Source organism: Podarcis muralis, chromosome 14, assembly GCF_964188315.1.
Source record: "Podarcis muralis chromosome 14, rPodMur119.hap1.1, whole genome shotgun sequence".
Lineage (NCBI taxonomy): Eukaryota > Metazoa > Chordata > Lepidosauria > Squamata > Lacertidae > Podarcis > Podarcis muralis.
This window is the reverse complement of record NC_135668.1, coordinates 22869303-22888430: the sequence shown is the minus strand read 5'-3', so window position 1 is coordinate 22888430 and position 19128 is coordinate 22869303. Positions and strand designations below refer to the sequence as shown.

The window sequence follows — 19128 nt, the reverse complement described above, 5'->3', positions numbered from 1 at the left end:
TTAAACCACAGAGCCTGGGACTTGCCAATCAGAAGGTCGGCGGTTCGAATCCCCATGACAGGGTGAGCTCCCGTTGCTCGGTCCCAGCTTCTGCCAACCTAGCAGTTCGAAAGCACGTCAACATGCAAGTAGATAAATAGGTACCACTCCGGTGGGAAGGTAAATAGCATTTCTGTGTGCTGCTCTGGTTTGTCAGAAGCGGCTTAGTCATGCTGGCCACATGACCCAGAAGCTGTATGCCGGCTCCCTTGGCCAATAAAGCGAGATGAGCGCCGCAACCCCAGAGTCAGTCACAACTGGACCTAATGGTCAGGAGTCCCTTTACCTTTACCATCTGCCAACCTTAGCACCCAAGAGTCTCTGTAGGGAAGGAGCCTGTCTTTATGGTATTTGGGACCTGCGTCGTTTAGGGCTTTAAAAACACCAACATGAGCACCTTGAATTGGGCTCAGAAACAAACTGACAGTCAATGCAGCTGTTTTAATACGGGGTTATATGAGATGTAGATGGAACTCCAGCCAGTAATCCGACGGCTGCATTTCCCCGAGTTGTCTTCAAGAGGCAGCCCCACATAGAGCACATTGGAGTAATCCAGTCTGGAAATTACCAGAGCAATGGAGTACAGTGGCCAAGTCATCTCTGTCTGAAAAGGGCCATAGCTGCTTTAAATGCATAGCGTAATGGGGCCTTGGTTGGATTCAACCCAGAGGCATGTAAAATCAACTGCCCTGTGAGCAAGGGGAGAGAACGACAGCAAGGCCATCTGTCATTGTCTCCACCTCTTTAAATAGGCCATTTTAAAGCCCACATTCACTACTAATGATTTGCTGTTGTTTCTATTCATCTGACTTAAGTTGCTCAGGGAGCCTTGTCTGTGGAAGAAGACTGCCATAAAAAATGTGTGATGTTCTTGTAAGCATTCGGAGGTTGAAACAGGCTCTCCTGTGTTCTCCTACTGTAGATTTTTATCAAGGGGTTAGAGAATGCATCGTTTATCCTCTCTTGAGGCAGTTTCCTGGTCTTTCCATAAATGTTCTTTTGTGTATCTTCCTTGAGAAGACTGATCTATTACCGAACAGGTGGCAACATATCTGAGGCAACATGTCATCTCTCTCAGACCAGTTATGATAAATTAGTCCCTACCTTGTCAGTAATTAATTAGTGCTACTGACATTCTGATTTAGGGTTGTAGCCAGCTAAGTTTTACTCAAGAGTAGACCCACTGAAATTAATAGGCCCAAGTAAGTGGTGTTCATTAATTTCAGCGTGTCCACAGTGAGTGCATTTTTCATTGGATGGAGCTCACTAGTGCAAAGGCAAAACTTGTCAGTTTTACTGTTGCACAACAGAAGAATCCATCACATCAGTTTTGCTAGTAGAAACAAACTCGTGGCACAACAGACAGAACAGTCTATTGTGCAGTGAAGTTACCCACCACCTGCTTATGTATTTGCTTGTGCTGCATCGTTCCACCAGTGCAAAACATTTCACCAGAGGAACATGTTAAGTGATGTTAACTTAGCATTCCAGTCAATAAGCCCTGTATGTTTTGCGCTTTGTTTATTGGCTAGTCGACTGTAATGAACACTATGATTGACAAAAAAAGTACCGTATTTTTCACCCTATAGGATGCACTTTTCCCCCTCCAAAAATGGAGGGGAAATCTGTGTGCGTCCTATGGGGCGAATGCAGGCTTTCGCTGAAGCTTGGAGAGCGAGAGGGGTCGGTGCGCACCGACCCCTCTCGCTCTCCAGGCTTCAGGAAGCTATCAGCAAGCCTGGGGAGCCCGCGGGAGTTCCTGCAGGGCTCCCTAGGCCTGCTGCCCGGAGCACGGGGCTCGCTGAAGCAGAGCGCCCCGCGCTTCAGGCAGATATCCGCAGCCTAGGGAGCCCTGCAGGAGTTCCCACAGACCTCCCTAGGCTGCAGATAGTAGCCTGCTGCCCGGAGCGTGGGGCGCGCTGAAGCCGCGGGGGGGGGGGATAATTTTTTTTCTTTATTTCCCCCCCCCCCCCCAAAAAAAACTAGGTGCATCCTATGGGCCGGTGCGTCCTATAGGGCGAAAAATACGGTAAATAACATAGGAAGGTGCCTTATGGCAGTTCAAACGATTTGCTGTACTGTTTCTGGAGCCTGCTAAAATCCTTCTTTGTCTACCCAGATCTGTAAAGATGATATGTATTTCAGTATGTAATTTTATTATGCATATATTTTAAACTGCTGGTTTTTATCTGTATTTTGCACAAAAAAGTTAACTTGTTTTTAACTCTCAGCTTTTGTCAACAATTTCAATGGATAGTATTCAACTAAGTTTTACTCAGTGTATACCTACTGAAATGAATGGCCCTAATTTAGCCATGTGTTCATTAATTTCAGTGGGCTGCTCTGGAGTAGAACTTAATTGAATACCACCCAGGTATTCTGTTTTAGTTTACATAAAACATATGTTATAGTTTACATCAACCACTTAGACATTTTTACACCTAAGCGGCATGCAAATTCTGTTGACTAAATAAAATTCTGTTAAACTGCCCGCAACTTCATGCTTCTGCATTCATCTTCCACATTTGCTTGCTGTTCGGCTTTCCCCCCCTCCCCAGGTTCCAACTTGGAGTTTCCTGAATTCCTGTGCGAGTCTCTGGAAGTCTTGTGTCTCAATGACAACCATCTAGACTCCGTCCCGCAGTCGGTCTGCCTTCTGAAAGGCTTATCGGAGCTTTACTTGGGAAAGTAAGTTCAGGTATCACGAACTGTGGGAAAGGTGGCTGGTGTCATGGAAACTCTTGCTGCTATCCCTTGACAATCCTTGAATGTTTCATCTGATCCTCCCTGTGTGCTCTGCAGCTAGAGCACAGGGGCACAACCTGCACCCCTCAGCTTGTGCCTCTTGGTCTAATTTCAAAAGTCCTCTGCCAGTGACCAGTTTAGGAGATATCTGACTGACTGCTGGAGGAGAGAGAGGAAAAGGGCTGACCTTGCCCACTTTATCTCTGGCCCTTGACAGATGTTTGCTGCATTCTGGATCCTATTGTTCTAGGATCATAACATCTGATTCACTTCTACCTGGAGCTGGATTGGGTGGCTCCTGCTGACTAATCAGACTGCTGCATCCTGCATCCTATTGTTCTAGATTCAGCTCAGTACATGTCTGATTGGTCCGCAGGAGCCACCCAATCCAGCTCCAGGTGGAAGTGAATCAGCGGCCTGATTGGCCTGCAGGAGCAGCCAATCAGGCTTCTGGAGGAGGTGAATCCGCAACCTGATTGGCCTACAGGAGCAGCCTGGAATTAGCCAATCATGCAGGGCCCATTGTGTAAATAATGTATATATAGCTAGACGTTTTGGGGAAAGTTTCATTCATTGCTACTATAAGCTGTATAAAGAGATGAAATTCACACTCGACTCCGAGTATATTACAACAGATTATTTCTGAGGGGGATTGTGGCACTCTGCAAAAAGAAAAAAGATTGCCCGCCCATTAGTCAGCATGTCTGACTAGGGCTTAATTCACACAGAACTAGGATACCACTTTGAACAGTCATGGCTTCCCCTAAAGAATTCTGGGAGCTGTGGTTTGTTAAAGGTGCTGAGAGCTCAGTCGGTAGAGCATGAGACTCTTAATCTTAGGGTAGTGGGTTTGTGCCTCACGCCGGGGGGGGGGGAGATTTCAGCACTGCAGGGTGTTGAACTAGGTGACCTACGTGGTCCTTTCCAACTCTATAATTTTATGATTCTGGGAGTAATTAGAAGGCCCCTGTTCCCTTGCAGAGCTACAGTTCCCAGAGTTCCATGTGGTGAGGGGTTGGTTGTTAAACCACCCTGGGAACTGTAGTTCTGTGAGGGGGAACAAGGGCCTCCAACAACTCTAGGACTGGGGACTCACAGGTTCAACTCAGCCCTCAGCCATGAAGCTCACTGAGTGACCTTGGGCCAATCAGAATCTGACCATGGGCCAGGCCTAACCTGCCTGATAGATTTGTTGTGAGGTAAAAGGAATAAAACTGAGTGAAGGAGAACTACTTGTGCCACTTTTGGCTCATTGTGGAAGAGTGGGATGTAAAGCAAACATAATTTCGCTTTTAGGTGAAAATGGGTAGTAATTCTCGGTTTTGCCCATTCCTCCAGAAATTTCCTCACCTGCCTCAAACTTTATTTAACAGGACATCCGGAGTTTGACAAGGGGCAGGTTGGCCAACACATTTACATTAATGCTTTCTGTGCCCCCCAAACCCCAAGAAATTTCATTAGTTCGATCACTTCTTTCTAAGGGAATTCTTTAAAGGTTTACACCCAAGCTGGAGCCCTTTACGTTTCACCTCAAATGTTTGCATTTGTCAAAATTTGGTGGCCACCATCATGTAGATACCCCTCTCAAGGAAGGCTATTGATTGGCGGATGGGTGTGTTGTTGTTGTTTTGCGCAGTAACGCCGGCATACAAGAACTTCCTCCTGAACTTGGCCAGCTGGTTAATCTTTGGCAGCTGGATATTGAAGAGCTAAATATTGGCAACCTCCCTGCAGAGATCAGAAAAGAGGGTGAGTCTGCTTCCTCCCTGTGGTTTTATTAATATCAGCTGTTTGAAGAGAGAGAGAATCCAAACTCAGCCTGGGTGAATTTATTATTGAATGGTGGAGAAAACAGGGTGGAATCTCTCCAGGCTGCCGTTGTTACAAAGTGGAATTGTAAACCTTTTCATGCGATCCAAATTCGGCTTGATCAGTTTGTTCTCAGGGCAACCTTCATAAGTTCATAAAGGTCCCTTTTGTGTTGCACATATTTTGTGTCGCACATGTGGCAGTACTTTTAGGGATGCTGCTGATGTAGTTATGGATGTTTTATTTTGCACTGTTATCTTTTGTCTGACTATTTCTGTGAAAGTGTTTTTAAAAGTGACATATCAGCGATATGGTGGTTAGGGATGGAGGAGACTGGTTTGAACTAACGTACACATTTCTTTCAAAGCTGTTTCTCCTGATGTAATGCATTTTTGCATGTTGCTTTCACTTAAATCGCTTTTACGCGCACATGTACCTGATATATGCATTTCTATACACATTGTTTTGTTTGGAGAGCTGCATTGCAAAATTCGAATAAGTGTGGGTTTCAAAGGATGGCTGTGTTTCGGATCTCATATTGTTTCAGAAAGTGTGCATTTGGTAGATTTGCATTTAAATGTGAACTGGATCAAATTTCTCCCCTGCCCCTATGTGGCAACATAAAAATACTTTTATAAATAAGTCCACAATTAGAAATTACAGTTCCTTGGCCTGGATGAATTAAGTACACATTCATGTTCATCTTTAAAGGTCATGTTAGAGCATCCACTTGAGATTTCCCTCCCACCCCCATCATTTTAATCCAGCCTAATCAGCCCCAAAGGCTATTTGCTTCCTCGTTAAAAACATTTCTATTTGAGTTGGGAATTGTTGTTCCCCACCCATGCGCTTTAATTCAAGGTGTGTTAGAACAATCCTTGCAAATCCCTCTTACACTGCTGTGATCAGTTAAGCAGTTTTTCTACCCCTTCACTTGCTAGGCCCCAAGACCATTTTAGCTTACTTGCGAGCCCAGCTACGCAAAGCAGAGAAATGCAACCTGATGAAAATGATTGTGGTGGGTCCTCCGCGCCAGGGCAAGTCCACACTGATTGAGATCCTGCAGACGGGGAAAGCTTCCCATTCGATGCCCAGCGACGGCACCATCCAGACCACAAAGTGGGAGCTTCAGAGACCAGCTGGACTCAAATCAAAGGTAAATCAAAGGTAAAACAAAGCTTAGACTTGGAGTGTCTAGCTCAAGGCAGGGCAGGGCAAGGCTTCCTCCTTGTCAAAGGGACAAACCAAATACAGTGGTGCTTTGGAATTCGAACAGAATCTGGTCCGGAAGTCCATTCGACTTCCAAAACGTTTGGGTACCAAGGTGCAGCTTCCGATTGGCTGCAGGAAGCTCCTGCAGCCAATCAGAAGGCACAGAAGCTGCGTCAGATGTTCAGGTTCCAAAGAACATTCGAAAACTGGAACAATCACTTCCAGTTTTTGATCATCCGAGAGCCAAAGCGTTCGACTCCCAAGACGTTTGAAAACCAAGGTACGACTATAGATAGACGGCGGGGGACTGGTATACGGGACATATTCACCCCTCCAAACACATGTTTGTGGCATCCCAAGATACTCCCAAAATTTGTAATTTTAAAACATTTTAAAATGTTTTGAATGCTCCTTTGGGTACCCCACAGTGATGCCATGATACCAGCAGGTTGTTTTTTGCCCCATTGAAAGAAGAAATTGCATTTTTTTATTTTAAAAACTATGTTTTTCACAAAGGTCAACGAGACTTCCGGCTTCCTTTTCTGTTGCCTTTCCAACAACTGGTTTTCAGTGATAGACTGCCTCTGAACATGGAAGTTCTGTGTGGCCCTCTAGGTCAGGGGTCAGCAACCTTTTTCAGCCGTGGGCCGGTCCACCATCCCTCAGACCATGTGGTGGGCCAGACAATATTTTTTTTGGGGGGGGGGATGAATGAATTCCTATGCCCCACAAATAACCCAGAGATTCATTTTAAATAAAAGCACACATTCTACTCATCTAAAAACATGCTAATTCCCGGACCGTCCGTGGGCCGGATTGAGAAGGCCTACCCCTGCTCTAGGCCAATAGCTGATTTGATACTCCTATCCTCTTTGACTTGATCCAACCACCATAAAGAGGCATGGATGTCTTCACCCAGTGCTTATTACCTGATTTGTTTCCGTGTCTGCAACCTTTAAAGCTGCCTAAGCTAGTGACCATTGCCACATATTCAGGCACTGAATTCCATAAATTAGGACTGTGTTATGTGAAGAAGCACTTGCTTTTGTCCACTCCAAATCCATTCCCAATCAATTTCATTGGGTCACACACACAAACACACACATAGAGGGGTGCCCTATTCAGGGCAGTTGTTTTCTGAGTGAAGTCAAAATGTGAGGGTGAGAACACGGACAAGCAAGCTAGCTGGGCCCTCTGCCACAGTCCCTGTTGCTCTCAAATTTGTGGAGGGTGATGGGGATGGCATTAAATGGAGTTAATTCACTCATCCCAGGATACCTGAAGGAGTGTCTCCACCCCCATCATTCAGCCCGGACACAGAGGTCCAGCTCTGAGGTCCTTCTAGCAGTTCCCTCACTTCGAGAAGTGAAGCCAAGGGGAACCAAACAGAGGGCCTTCTCAGTATTGGTGCCCGCCCTGTGGAATGCCCTCCTATCAGATGTCAAGGAGATAAACAACTACCTGACTTTTAGAAGACAACTGAAGGCCACCCTTTTTAGGAAAGTTTCTAATATTTGATGTTCTATTGTTTTATTGTTTTTAACATTAATATTCTGTCAGGAACTGTCCAGAGTGGCTGGGGAAAGCCAGCCAGATGGGCAGGGTATAAAATTGTTGTTGTTGTTGTTGTTGTTGTTAGAATCATAGAATCATAGAATCATAGAGTTGGAAGAGACCACAAGGGCCATCGAGTCCAACCCCCTGCCAAGCAGGAAACACCATCAGAGCACTCCTGACATATGGTTGTCAAGCCTCTGCTTAAAGACCTCCAAAGAAGGAGACTCCACCACACTCCTTGGCAGCAAATTCCACTGTCGAACAGCTCTTACTGTCAGGAAGTTCTTCCTAATGTTTAGGTGGAATCTTCTTTCTTGTAGTTTGGATCCATTGCTCCGTGTCCGCTTCTCTGGAGCAGCAGAAAACAGCCTTTCTCCCTCCTCTATGTGACATCCTTTTATATATTTGTACATGGCTATCATATCACCCCTTAACCTCCTCTTCTCCAGGCTAAACATGCCCAGCTCCCTTAGCCGTTCCTCATAAGGCATCGTTTCCAGGCCTTTGACCATTTTGGTTGCCCTCCTCTGGACACGTTCGAGTTTGTCAGTGTCCTTCTTGAACTGTGGTGCCCAGAACTGGACACAGTACTCCAGGTGAGGTCTGACCAGAGCAGAATACAGTGGCACTATTACTTCCCTTGATCTAGATGCTATACTCCTATTGATGAGGCCCAGAATTGCATTGGCTTTTTTAGCTGCCGCGTCACATTGTTGGCTCATGTCAAGTTTGTGGTCAACCAAGACTCCTAGATCCTTTTCACATGTACTGCTCTCAAGCCAGGTGTCCCCCATCTTGTTGTTGTTGTTGTTGTTGTTGTTGTTGTCGTCGTCATCATCATCCCCACTTTTCCCTTTCTTGCGTTGAACTGACCCTGAAGGCAAACACTTTAAGAGGGTTCCATGGCTCAGGTCATCCTTCTACTCACAGAGGGCAATAAGGATGGCAATAGAGATGGAGTTGGCACACTTGTTCTGCCCTCTCCCCCTCAACCTAGAAGACAAATAGGCCTGGAGAGAAAGAGAAGATCTGTATCTGCTTTTTCCCTCATTGTTCCATGTGTGAGTGTACACACATGGAGCAAGGACTCGTTTTGCTGCACATGGAATTGCCGCTCTGGGGCATTTTGGATAGGACCCTTAGTCCTGTCATCTGGATCCACTCTGAATTGGGCTCGGCCTTTTGAGGCCTCTCGGCCCTGCAGCATGGTGAAGATGTCATCGCTGCAAGCTTAGGGCCAGCTCTGACTTGAAGCCAGTCCAGAATCTGGGCATCCAGATGGAAATTAATATAAATAAAATATATTTTTTTATATTTAGATTAAGATGTCAAAATAAAACACCCCTCAGAGCACAGGTGCCCTCACAGCAGAGTGTGTGAAATTCCACAATAAACCATAATAATGCATAACATCATCAAATCGAAACCACATTGCATCTCTCAAAAATGAACAGTGCCAGTGGTTAATACAATGCAGATTAAAGTGCCGTATGACTCAAGTAGTAGCTGTTTCTTACAACTGACAGTGATACAGCCACGTATATTTCAAGGGGGGAGAGTTCCACAGACATGGAACTGCCACCAATAAAGTCTTGCTCCTGGTTCCCCTCATTGCAACATCTCTTGTCAACAGACCAGGGAGCAGGGCCTCAGAAGCTGATCTTAAAGCTGGGGCATGCTCCTACAGGCTAGGCAGCCATCAATTAAACTTGTCTCAAGCTAGGTCATTGCAGATTATAGCCTGAATATATGTTTCTCTGTGTAAAAATTCCTTTCTCAGGCATCTCCTTTCACACCTTGAGCATCTTTCTACCTTTATCTGAACAGATGTTAGGCAGTCCTGCTTCGCTTCACCAACAGATTTTGTTCTTTTGTAAAATGTACTGGCTGGTCTGAGGGAAGTGGGGTTGATGGCAATAATGTTCCTCTCCCCTGACATATGAAGGAAAGGAGAAGGGCCCTTCCCAGCCAAAATTAGCCGTGCGCTCTTGAGAGACAGAAAAGGGCCAATTGATTTAATGAAGGAACGGGAGCACTGCTTCTTCCCCAGTCTCGGCAGATGACGCCTGCCTTAGCAGTGAGCAATTAGCTTACATTTCCTGTGGAAGTGATAGCCGCCCTTGACAAGCCCTTCTTTCTTCAGCTGGAGCATGAATACCCATTGATACCCTACTGTCGAACATTATGAAGCTACTTTGCGGGAGGGAGGGGCGGTGCGCGAGTTTATTATGCATTGACTATTATCTCCATGTGATTTACTTTTAACCGCTATGGATGTTGTCTCTCTCTTTCAATGTTTCTCTTTGTCCAATTAGGTTGATTCAGTTGAGTTTAACGTCTGGGATATTGGAGGCCCTGCCAGTATGTCGACAGTCAATCAGTGTTTCTTCACAGATAAGGCATTGTATGTCGTCGTCTGGAACTTGGCACTGGGGGAAGAAGCTGTTGAAAATCTTCAGTTCTGGTTGCTAAATATTGAGGTGAGTAAGGCGTCACTACTGCCTTGCAGGACTTCTCTTTATGCACTGGTGGGAGAATCCAGTGTACCAGTGGAGGTAGTGCAGACTAGTGTCAGAATTTCATTACTAAGACTTTGGGACTATGTACTCATTAGCAGCTTGAAACGCTGTGAAGTGACTTGAAACAAAGGGAGGAAACTGTTCTCCCTGTGTTTCAAGTCACATGTTTTATGTCACTGTACATGCCAGAGAGGAGGTGGAGATGTCTTCCCCTGACGCACATTACCTGATTTGTTTCCCTATTTGTGCAACTTCTCCAAACGCCAGTTCAGTGAAGCTTGTCATCTGAGCATGTGCTGTCATCTACGCAGTGGCTATCTGAAATGTACACACCTCAGCTTAACTGCAGCTTAGGTTTTGAAATCGGCTGGAAGCTAGTTTGAGGGAAAACCCTCAAACCAGCTTCCAGCCTTCAGGGTATATTGATTGTGTACTCTACTTCATACACCAGCAGTGGGAGCACACTGGAAGCCGAAGTAAACACTAATGTGTACACAGCCTTGGCTAAAACCACCACTCACTTTTACTGTTCCATCTTGAAATTCTAATCACTTTGGACTGAATGCAGACTTTCTCTGGACCTCATGTACACCAACTGTTTACTTCACAAATATGTATTTAAACACTTTCAGTCTACAAGAAATGCATCTGAGAGTGGCAGTGTTCCTCTTGTAAACATTTGCCTGCACATGGTAGAGCCAGGAGGTCCTATTCTCTTCCTTCTGATTTCTTAATGCGTCAAGGATGAGCAAGTTCTGATGGATGTAATCCAGTCTTATGGACAAGTCAATGAGAGTGACCAGGGCCAGGTCCACATCATACATTTAAATCACATCCAACACACATTTAAAGCATGTGACTTCCCCCAAAGGATCCTGGGAGCTGTAGTTTGCCCCTCACAGAGTTACAGTTCCCATGATGCTTTGGGGGGAAATAACATGCTTTAAATATGCATTGGTGTACTTCAAATATATAGTGTGGATCTGCCCTAGTCCTAAAAAAATGCTACTTTTCTCCTGCAAACAAATCAGAATGAATATGCAATAAAGGAGAGAACCTAAAACTTCTGTGCAAACGTTGTGCAAAGGAATTGGGACGGATGCTCAATAAACAGGTCACCTTGCATTTGAACCCGGTGAAGCTTTATTGGGCCAAATAAAAATTAAAAATTCTTTCTAGGCCAAGGCTCCAAATTCAGTTGTGCTGGTAGTGGGGACACACCTTGACTTGATCGAAACTAAATTCCGCGTTGAACGGATCGCCACCCTGAGAGCGTACGTCCTGGCTCTCTGTCGATCTCCTTCTGGCCCGAGAGCCACTGGCTTCCCGGACATCACAATGAAACACTTACAGTAAGTATGATATCACATTCTCCCACCCACCCCAAATTGTAAATGCAGCGAACTCTCTGCAGTGCTTAGTATATAAAACCAATAAATTGGGATAAGGTTGCAGCTTGCATTGACTCACCAGCCACCTCTTTCCAGCTATATTGATGCTGGCTCTGATGACCCAGCCACTTGGAGACTGAATAATAATAATAATAATAATAATAATAATAATTTATTATTTATACCCGCCAATCTGGCTGAGTTTCCCCAGCCACTCTGGGCAGCTTCCAATCAAGGGTTAAAAACAATACAGCATTAAATATTAAAAACTTCCCTAAACAGAATCAGAATACTACCATGGTTACAGCCATGCTTGTGGTACTTAGGCAGTAGATGAATTGGGTCCAACAGCAATTCATACCAGCTAGGAGACTTGCAGCCCAAGTACAGCATCCTTAGTACAGATTCTTTGCGTTCTTGATGCTAATATATTGCTGCAGACTCAACAGTGCCTTGACCAAACCCCTGTTTCTTTTTTGCAACTCAGTTGTATTGTATTATGGGTTCAGTGTCTTGTGCTTGTATGACCTGTTCAGATTGATTTCTCTCTCGGAAAGCCTTTCCCACATAAACGTGTAACTTCACCGGCCCACTCACCATCACAGAGCAAGGCTTGTGTCTTCTGTCTCTAGGAAAATTCTGCTCCAAACTGTCGTCCTCCGAACTTGACTGAGGCTTCTTTCAGAACCTTCTTCTAAAGCCCAGTCAAGTCCCAGCAGCCCTGCTGCCATCTTCTCATGTACTTCCTAAGACCATAAGACGAGCTCTGCTGGATCAGGCCAAAGGCCCATCTAGTCCGACATCCTTTTCTCAAAATGGCCAACCAAATGCATATGCAAAGCCTGCAAGTGTGACCTGAATTCAGCAGCCCTCCTCTCTTCAAGGGGAGTGGTGGAATGGAATGGCAGGCAGATGGTAAAAATGGCAGTGTGGAGAAACAGCCCTTTGGTTGAGTAATCTTCGTGGTTTCTCTTTGCAGTGAGCTCTCCTGCAGGACTCTGGAAGGCCTGGATGGGCTGCGCCAGCTGATCTACACCATCACTTGCCATATGAAGGACGTTGGGAGTTCTATTTGCTCACAGAGACTCGTCGGGAGATTGGTGCGTACCTTTCCCTGCAGTGGAAGACCACGTCAGCTTCGGGTGGTTAAAGGTTTCCCATATGAGCTATTCAGAACGAATGCTACTGGCTGTGATGGCTGTGCTCTGCTTCCATACCTAGAGGCAGTAATGCTTCTGAATACCAGTTGCTGGAAAGTACAGGAGGGGAGGGTGGTCTTGTGCTTGTGGGTTTCCAACAGGCATCCAGTCGGCCACTGTGAGAACAGGATGCTGGACTAGATGGGTCATTGGCCCGATGCAGCAGGACTCTTCTTCTGTTCTTTCATACTGGGGACGTGGGTGGCACTGTGGTCTAAACCACTGAGCCTCTTGGGCTTGCTGATCGTAAGGTCGGCAGTTTGAATCTATGCAGCGGGGTGAGCTCCTTTTTTTTTGTCCCAGCTCCTGCCAACTTAGCAGTTCGGAAGCATACCAGCACGAGTAGATAAATAGGTACCACTGCGGTGGGAAGGTAAATGGCGTTTCCATGTGCTCTGGCACTCGTCACAATGCCCTGTTACACCAGAAGCTGTTCAGTCATGCTGGCCACATGACCTGGAAAGCTGTCAGCGGACAAACGCCGGCTCCCTCGGCCTGAAAGTGAAGATGAGCGCTGCACCCCTTAGTCAAATTCTACTGGAATTAACAGTCCAGGGGTCCTTTAGCTTTAGCTTTAATACGGTTCAGAAGCAATATGTTGATCAATGTTCAAGTGGGGGCTGCACTCTCTAGTTTCACCCCTGATGTCACAAACAGCAGCTTATACCTGTGAAGGTTTCCTCGTAGCAGAAGTTTGCACTGAATGCACAGACTTTTGGATTGGAGGTGGGAGCAAGGAAGACCCCTAGGTTGGTAGCTTGGTGCAGGCTGCTCAGCGTAGACCTGCTCATGCATCAATTTACTTCTGCACAGAACTGTGGTGTAACCTCATTCTCATGTAAATGGGGGCAGGAATGTTTCTGATTGAATTATATCAGCAGAAGGAAAATTCTCTATCCCTTCTCCATGTTAGAGAATTCCAACAAAAGGCGCAGCGGAAATTGCCAATGTTCACTTATTCGTCCCATATCTGGAACTTAAGTCAGTGCAGCAAATATGATCATGCTGTAATGATTGGGACAGAATAATTCAATGACATCATAACTAATGTAAGTAATATAATTTTGTCACAATGGACAGTGACATGAATAACGTTTTCTTGGCAGAAGGCATACTGCAGTGGAAAGGAAACACTGCTGATGATGAAGAAAGTGGGGCAGAATGAAAAACGATGCCTTCTTTATTCACCATTTCCCCCTCTCAGTTGCATATTCTGCTTCAGAAAGATTTGTTGGGAATTGGTTTCTGAATCCTCAAATGAATAAATGAAATGCTATATACAAATGAACAGAGACACAGCATTCAGAGCATAATTGATTTTCAATGTAATTTAACAGATCCCAAGGAGTTACTTGAGCCTCCAAGGATCCATCATAGCTGAACAACTGAACAGAAGTCAAAACGACAACGTACAGTATCTAACAGACAAGGAAATAGAGCAAATTGTAGAGAACACTCGAGGCAACGACATCAAAGACTATGAGGACTTGCAATCTGGTATGCCTGCATGTAGTAACTTATTGGAAACCAGCATGTTCGGTATTTGTGAATGAATGTGTGTCTTTTCTTGCGTGCATACACTTTGCTTGAGGATGCTTCACCCTGAATTTACAAAAGGACTGCCTGAAACATTATTCCCCAGCTTGACCACTAAGATAATCCACAGGAGTGTTATTAGCCATTCAAAGAATTGGTGGAGAAACCATGGTGGCTTCAGTTACTTACCCAACAGAGCTTTCTCATGTGGTCAGCTGGCTAACTAATCATGGGAAACCCTGCATCGATGTCAATCATAGGAGCATAGGAAGCTGCCTTATACTGAAACAGACCATTGGTCCACTTTGCTCAGTATCATCTACACCAGCGTTCTTCAACGCTGGATCCCCAGATGCTGCTGGACCAATCATCCCCAACCACCTTAGCCCAGTGGTCAGGGGTGATGGGAGTTGTAGGCCAACAACAACTAGGGACTCAATGCTGAAGACCAGCACTCTACACCAGGGTGTAGACTTGGGTCTCCAGCTGTTTTTGGACTACAATTCCCATCATCCCCGATTACTGGTCCTGATAGCTAGGGATGATTACTGGTCCTGATATCTAGGGATGATGGGAGTTGTAGTCCAAAAACAGCTGGAGACCCAAGTTTGGGAAACCCTGGTCTACATGGTCTGGCAGTGGCTCTGCAGGATTTCAGACAGGAGTCTCTTCTGAAGAGATGTCAGGGATTGACTTCTTGTGTGTAAAGTGAATGCCGTAACGCTGAGCTGCAGCCCTTCCTACAGCCCCCCAATGCCTCTTATATTTTCCAGAATCAGACTTTCAGAGCTTGCGGATAAGTTGAATACAGCCCATTGGAGAGGTTGATAAACCTCCTTCCTGTGCTCATAGCTTACCTGGCGCCTTCCTTTCTCCGCAGCAATCAATTTCCTGATCGAAACAGGGACACTGCTTCACTTCCCAGACACGAGCCACGGATTGAGAAACCTTTATTTCCTCGACCCGGTTTGGCTGTCGGAGTGCCTGCAAAGGATCTTCAACATCAAAAGCTCAAAGTCGGTTGCGAAGAACGGTGTGATCAAAGCGGAGGACCTCCGGATGCTGCTGGTCGGGACGGGGTTCACCACACAGACGGAGGAACAGTATTTCCAGTTCCTTGCCAAGTTTGAAATTGCACTGCCGGTAGCCAACAACAGGTACACTGGTAATTGTCGCCGGGGCGTGGCTAATTCAGGCAGTTGGAGACAAACTGAGACAAGCCACATCCTCACCATACATTTAAAGCACCATGATACCATTTTAAAAGTCGTTACTTCCTCCCCCCCCAAAAGAATTCTGGGAACTGTAGTTCATCAAGGGTTCTGAGAGTTGCTAGGAGCCCCCTATTGCCCTCATAGTTGTTCATTTTATGTCAATCAGCGCTGCAGTTCCCAGAGTTCCCTGTGGTATTATTGATGGTTAAACTGCTCTGGGAATTGTAGCTCTGTGAGGGTAGCTCTGTAGGGACACGGGTGGCGCTGTGCGTAAAACCTCGGCGCCTAGGACTTCCCGATCGTATGGTCGGCGGTTCGAATCCCCGCGGCGGGGTGCGCTCCCGTTGCTCAGTCCCAGCGCCTGCCAACCTAGCAGTTCGAAAGCACCCCCGGGTGTAAGTAGATAAATAGGGACCGCTTACTAGCGGGAAGGTAAACAGCGTTTCCGTGTGTGCTGCGCTGGCTCGCCAGAGCAGCTTTGTCACGCTGGCCACGTGACCCGGAAGTGTCTGCGGACAGCGCTGGCCCCTGGCCTCTAGAGTGAGATGAGCGCACAACCCTAGAGTCTGGCAAGACTGGCCCGTACAGGCAGGGGTACCTTTACCTTTACCTGAGGGTCTCCTAGCAACTGCCAGCACTCTTGACAAGCTACAGTTCCCAAGGTTCTTAGCGGGGAGCCATGGCTGGTAAAGTGTTATCACTGTGCTTTATAGTGCAGATGTGGCCAGAGAGAGGTGGCCTCAGGTGTTTGTTGCAGGTGTTGGCGCAACAAACTCCAAAGTGTGCATGTCAGGTGCTGGCTTTTGGATGGCCTTCAACTAAGCTTTACTCAATGCAGACCTATTGAAATTAACGGCCCTTGCCTAGTCATGTTCATTGCTACCTCTGGGTCTCCTCCTAGTAAAACTGAATTGAATACCACCCTTTTGTGTCCAAACCCTTTGGATTCAGTTGGATGGCAGAGGTTGGATGGCCCCTGTCATGGATGCTTTAGCTGAGATTCCTGCATTGCAGGGGGTTGGACTAGATGACCCACAGGATCTCATCCAGCTCTTTCTATGATTTGGTGATGAAGTGTTGCAACATACAGGGCAGTGATGTTCCCTGCATCCCTCACAGCTCTGGTCTGGGGAAAACCCTGGTCAGGCCACCATCAGACCCCACCAGCTCTGCTCTGCCCCGTCCTTGAACTGTGACAGAGACACTGGTGTCTTTCGTCAAGTGTGGATGCTGTAGTTGACATTCCTGCATTGTAGGGGGTTGACCCTCAGGGTACCTTCCAGTTCCGCGATTCTATGGTATGTAGTTTCATTTACACACATATACAACCTGAGCAAGGGACGCAGGTGGCGCTGTGGGTAAAACCTCAGTGCCTAGGACTTGCCGATCGTATGGTCGGCGGTTCGAATCCCCGTGGCGGGGTGAGTTCCTGTCGTTCGGTCCCAGCTCCTGCCCACCTAGCAGTTCGAAAGCACCCTTAAGTGCAAGTAGATAAATAGGTACCGCTTTATAGCGGGAAGGTAAACAGCGTTTCCGTGTGCTGCGCTGGTGCAGACTCGCCAGAGCAGCTTCGTCACGCTAGCCACGTGACCCGGAAGTGTCATCGGGCAGCGCTGGCCCCCAGCCTCTTAAGCGAGATGGACTTGCAACCCCAGAGTCGGTCACGACTGGCCCGTACGGGCAGGGGTACCTTTACCTTTACCTTTACAACCTGAGCATAGGATGGAGGGACTCACAGCATTAACACTAACCATAGATCTGGTTCCCCCATTAGGTTTCCAGCACACAGCAAGATGAGTCTAGGTCTTCCAGCATCAGCCAAAACTCACAGCTGTCACATACACAGCCCCTCTTGGCCTGTTCTTCATCCTAGGATGAAATGGCATTCAGCCAAGTAAGGTGGGCAAAAGCTTGCCCATTTGTCACTATGGCAACAGAGCAGACCTCTTTGCATATGGTAAATAGCAGTAAGCTGGCCAGTCAAAGCCATTATCTTCCCAAGAAACTTGTCTGGCCCTTTTAGGGGGCTCTTCTACTAGATTCTAAACATGCCCTGGAAGGGAACCAAGGCGTCATCCAGACTGATCCCCCCCCCAAAAAAAACCCCTCCAAACTCATAACAATGTATTAGCAGGCAGCATGAGGAAAGTTGGTTAGATTTGCTAAGGTTCTCACCTGAACTGATGGATCATGTCCTTATCCCAGACACACACATCCCTCAGATTTGTCTGTTCCGGAGAGTTTCTAAAAATAATTACAAGGAACTTGCTCTCGTGAAAGACATACCAGCCATTGTTTCTGCTGAGGAAATTGGGCCTTAGACCTTTGGGTCCAACCAAAAGGAATTTGGGAAGATCTGTGCCAGAAGATGTCCTGGGGAAAGGAGTTCTTAAATGCTGACATAACAAGCCTCTGTGAATTAAAAAACAAAAGCTTTGCTTGACACCCATGAAGCTGGCAGCTTATCTGTCCTTCAGAAGCATTTAGATTTCTTTGTAGGCTTGCTTCTCTCTCTCTCTTTTCTGCAAAGGCAATTCCTGCAGGGAAACAGGTTATTCCATTGTCCCTTGGCCCCTCAGCACTCTCTTCAAGCCCCCCCCCCCCTTATTTTGCTGCATCTTCAGGCAAATCTTGTTACCATTTATTGACACCGTTTCTATGGTTAGTTACCTCTGACAGGCTTCTAGCAATTACCGTCTACATTGCCTGACGGAATTGCAACCCTGTCATTGGCCAAGAAGGGGAGGGCGAAAGCTGCTGTCGGCTGAGAAATATACTCTGGAATGTTCTGGGCCATTTATAAGCAGCTGATTCTCAAGCACAGAGTTAAATCTGCCCCTGCACTTTGATGCTGTTATGGCCAAATGTGCTGTTTATTTATCTATAAATAAATTCGAGGTCCATCCTCCCTCCATTAAACAACTGACCAAGGCCGTCCAACCATTCCTCATGCTGCAGTTGGGGTGTCCTCCTATTGGTGGCCAATCAAACACAAGTGTGTGATGACGCCTTACATTTTTATGCCCATAGGAAGAAATGGTATCCTTAGATTCCCAAGTCTGAGAGGTGTTCTGAGGACAGTAGCCTAATCTCTTCCACCCAAGTCCCATGGAGGGAATTTATCAGGAAGTATAAAACTGCACAGGGACGTGGGTCGTGCTGTGGGTTAAACCACAAAGCCAAGGACTTGCCGATCAGAAGGTCAGTGGTTCGAATCCCCACAACAGGGTGAGCTCCCATTGCTTGGTCCCTGCTCCTGCCAACCTAGCAGTTCGAAAGCACGTCAAAGTGCAAGTAGATAAATAGGTATCACTCTGGCGGGAAGGTAAACGGCGTTTCTGTGCGCTGCTCTGGTTCACCAGAAGCGGCTTAGTCATGCTGGCTACATGACCCAGAAGCTCTACGCCGGCTCTCTCGGCCAATAAAGCGAGATGAGCGCCGCAACCCCAGAGTCAGCCACGACTGGACCTAATGGTCAGGGGTCCCCTTTACCCTTTATAAAACTGCACAGGTAAAGATGCCTATGGCAACAGGTTCCTGAAGTAGCTGTTGGTTCATTAGAAGTTTCCCATGAGCCCATTTTTACCTCGGCACATTGCTGGGCTTAAGGGAAATCAACAAATCTTTCAGCACCTGATCGTGTTTTTAAAATAAAATAAAATAAGGGAGTTCGTTTTCTGGTTAGTGACGCAAACATCCCACATTATTACGGCACTCAAAATCCATTCCAACAGACGAGCCTCTAAGCTAAGTCTGTTCCTTGCTTGTCTCTTTCCATGGCATAATTTTAAACGCAGCAGCCCCCAGAGCCACAGTATCGTACCACCCTGTGCTGCTCCGGAAGTTTAAAACGTATATGATTTTGGCTGTGCTGTTGACAGCAAAACTAACATGTTCTATCAGGCAA

At 46.5% G+C, this 19128-nt stretch overlaps 1 protein-coding gene across 2 annotated transcripts in view; it reads left to right on the top strand.

Annotated features, from left to right (window-relative positions):
- The window catches only part of LRRK1 (leucine rich repeat kinase 1), an 89045-nt gene that overhangs the window by 45098 nt on the left and 24819 nt on the right, over window positions 1–19128 (top strand). For both annotated transcript variants that reach the window (XM_028705809.2, XM_028705811.2), the window contains 8 exons: window positions 2598–2727; window positions 4421–4533; window positions 5535–5749; window positions 9678–9842; window positions 11061–11233; window positions 12252–12372; window positions 13809–13968; window positions 14888–15164. In XM_028705809.2, coding sequence (XP_028561642.2) covers window positions 2598–2727; window positions 4421–4533; window positions 5535–5749; window positions 9678–9842; window positions 11061–11233; window positions 12252–12372; window positions 13809–13968; window positions 14888–15164 — 1354 coding nt within the window. The remainder of the gene's footprint in view (window positions 1–2597; window positions 2728–4420; window positions 4534–5534; window positions 5750–9677; window positions 9843–11060; window positions 11234–12251; window positions 12373–13808; window positions 13969–14887; window positions 15165–19128) is intronic.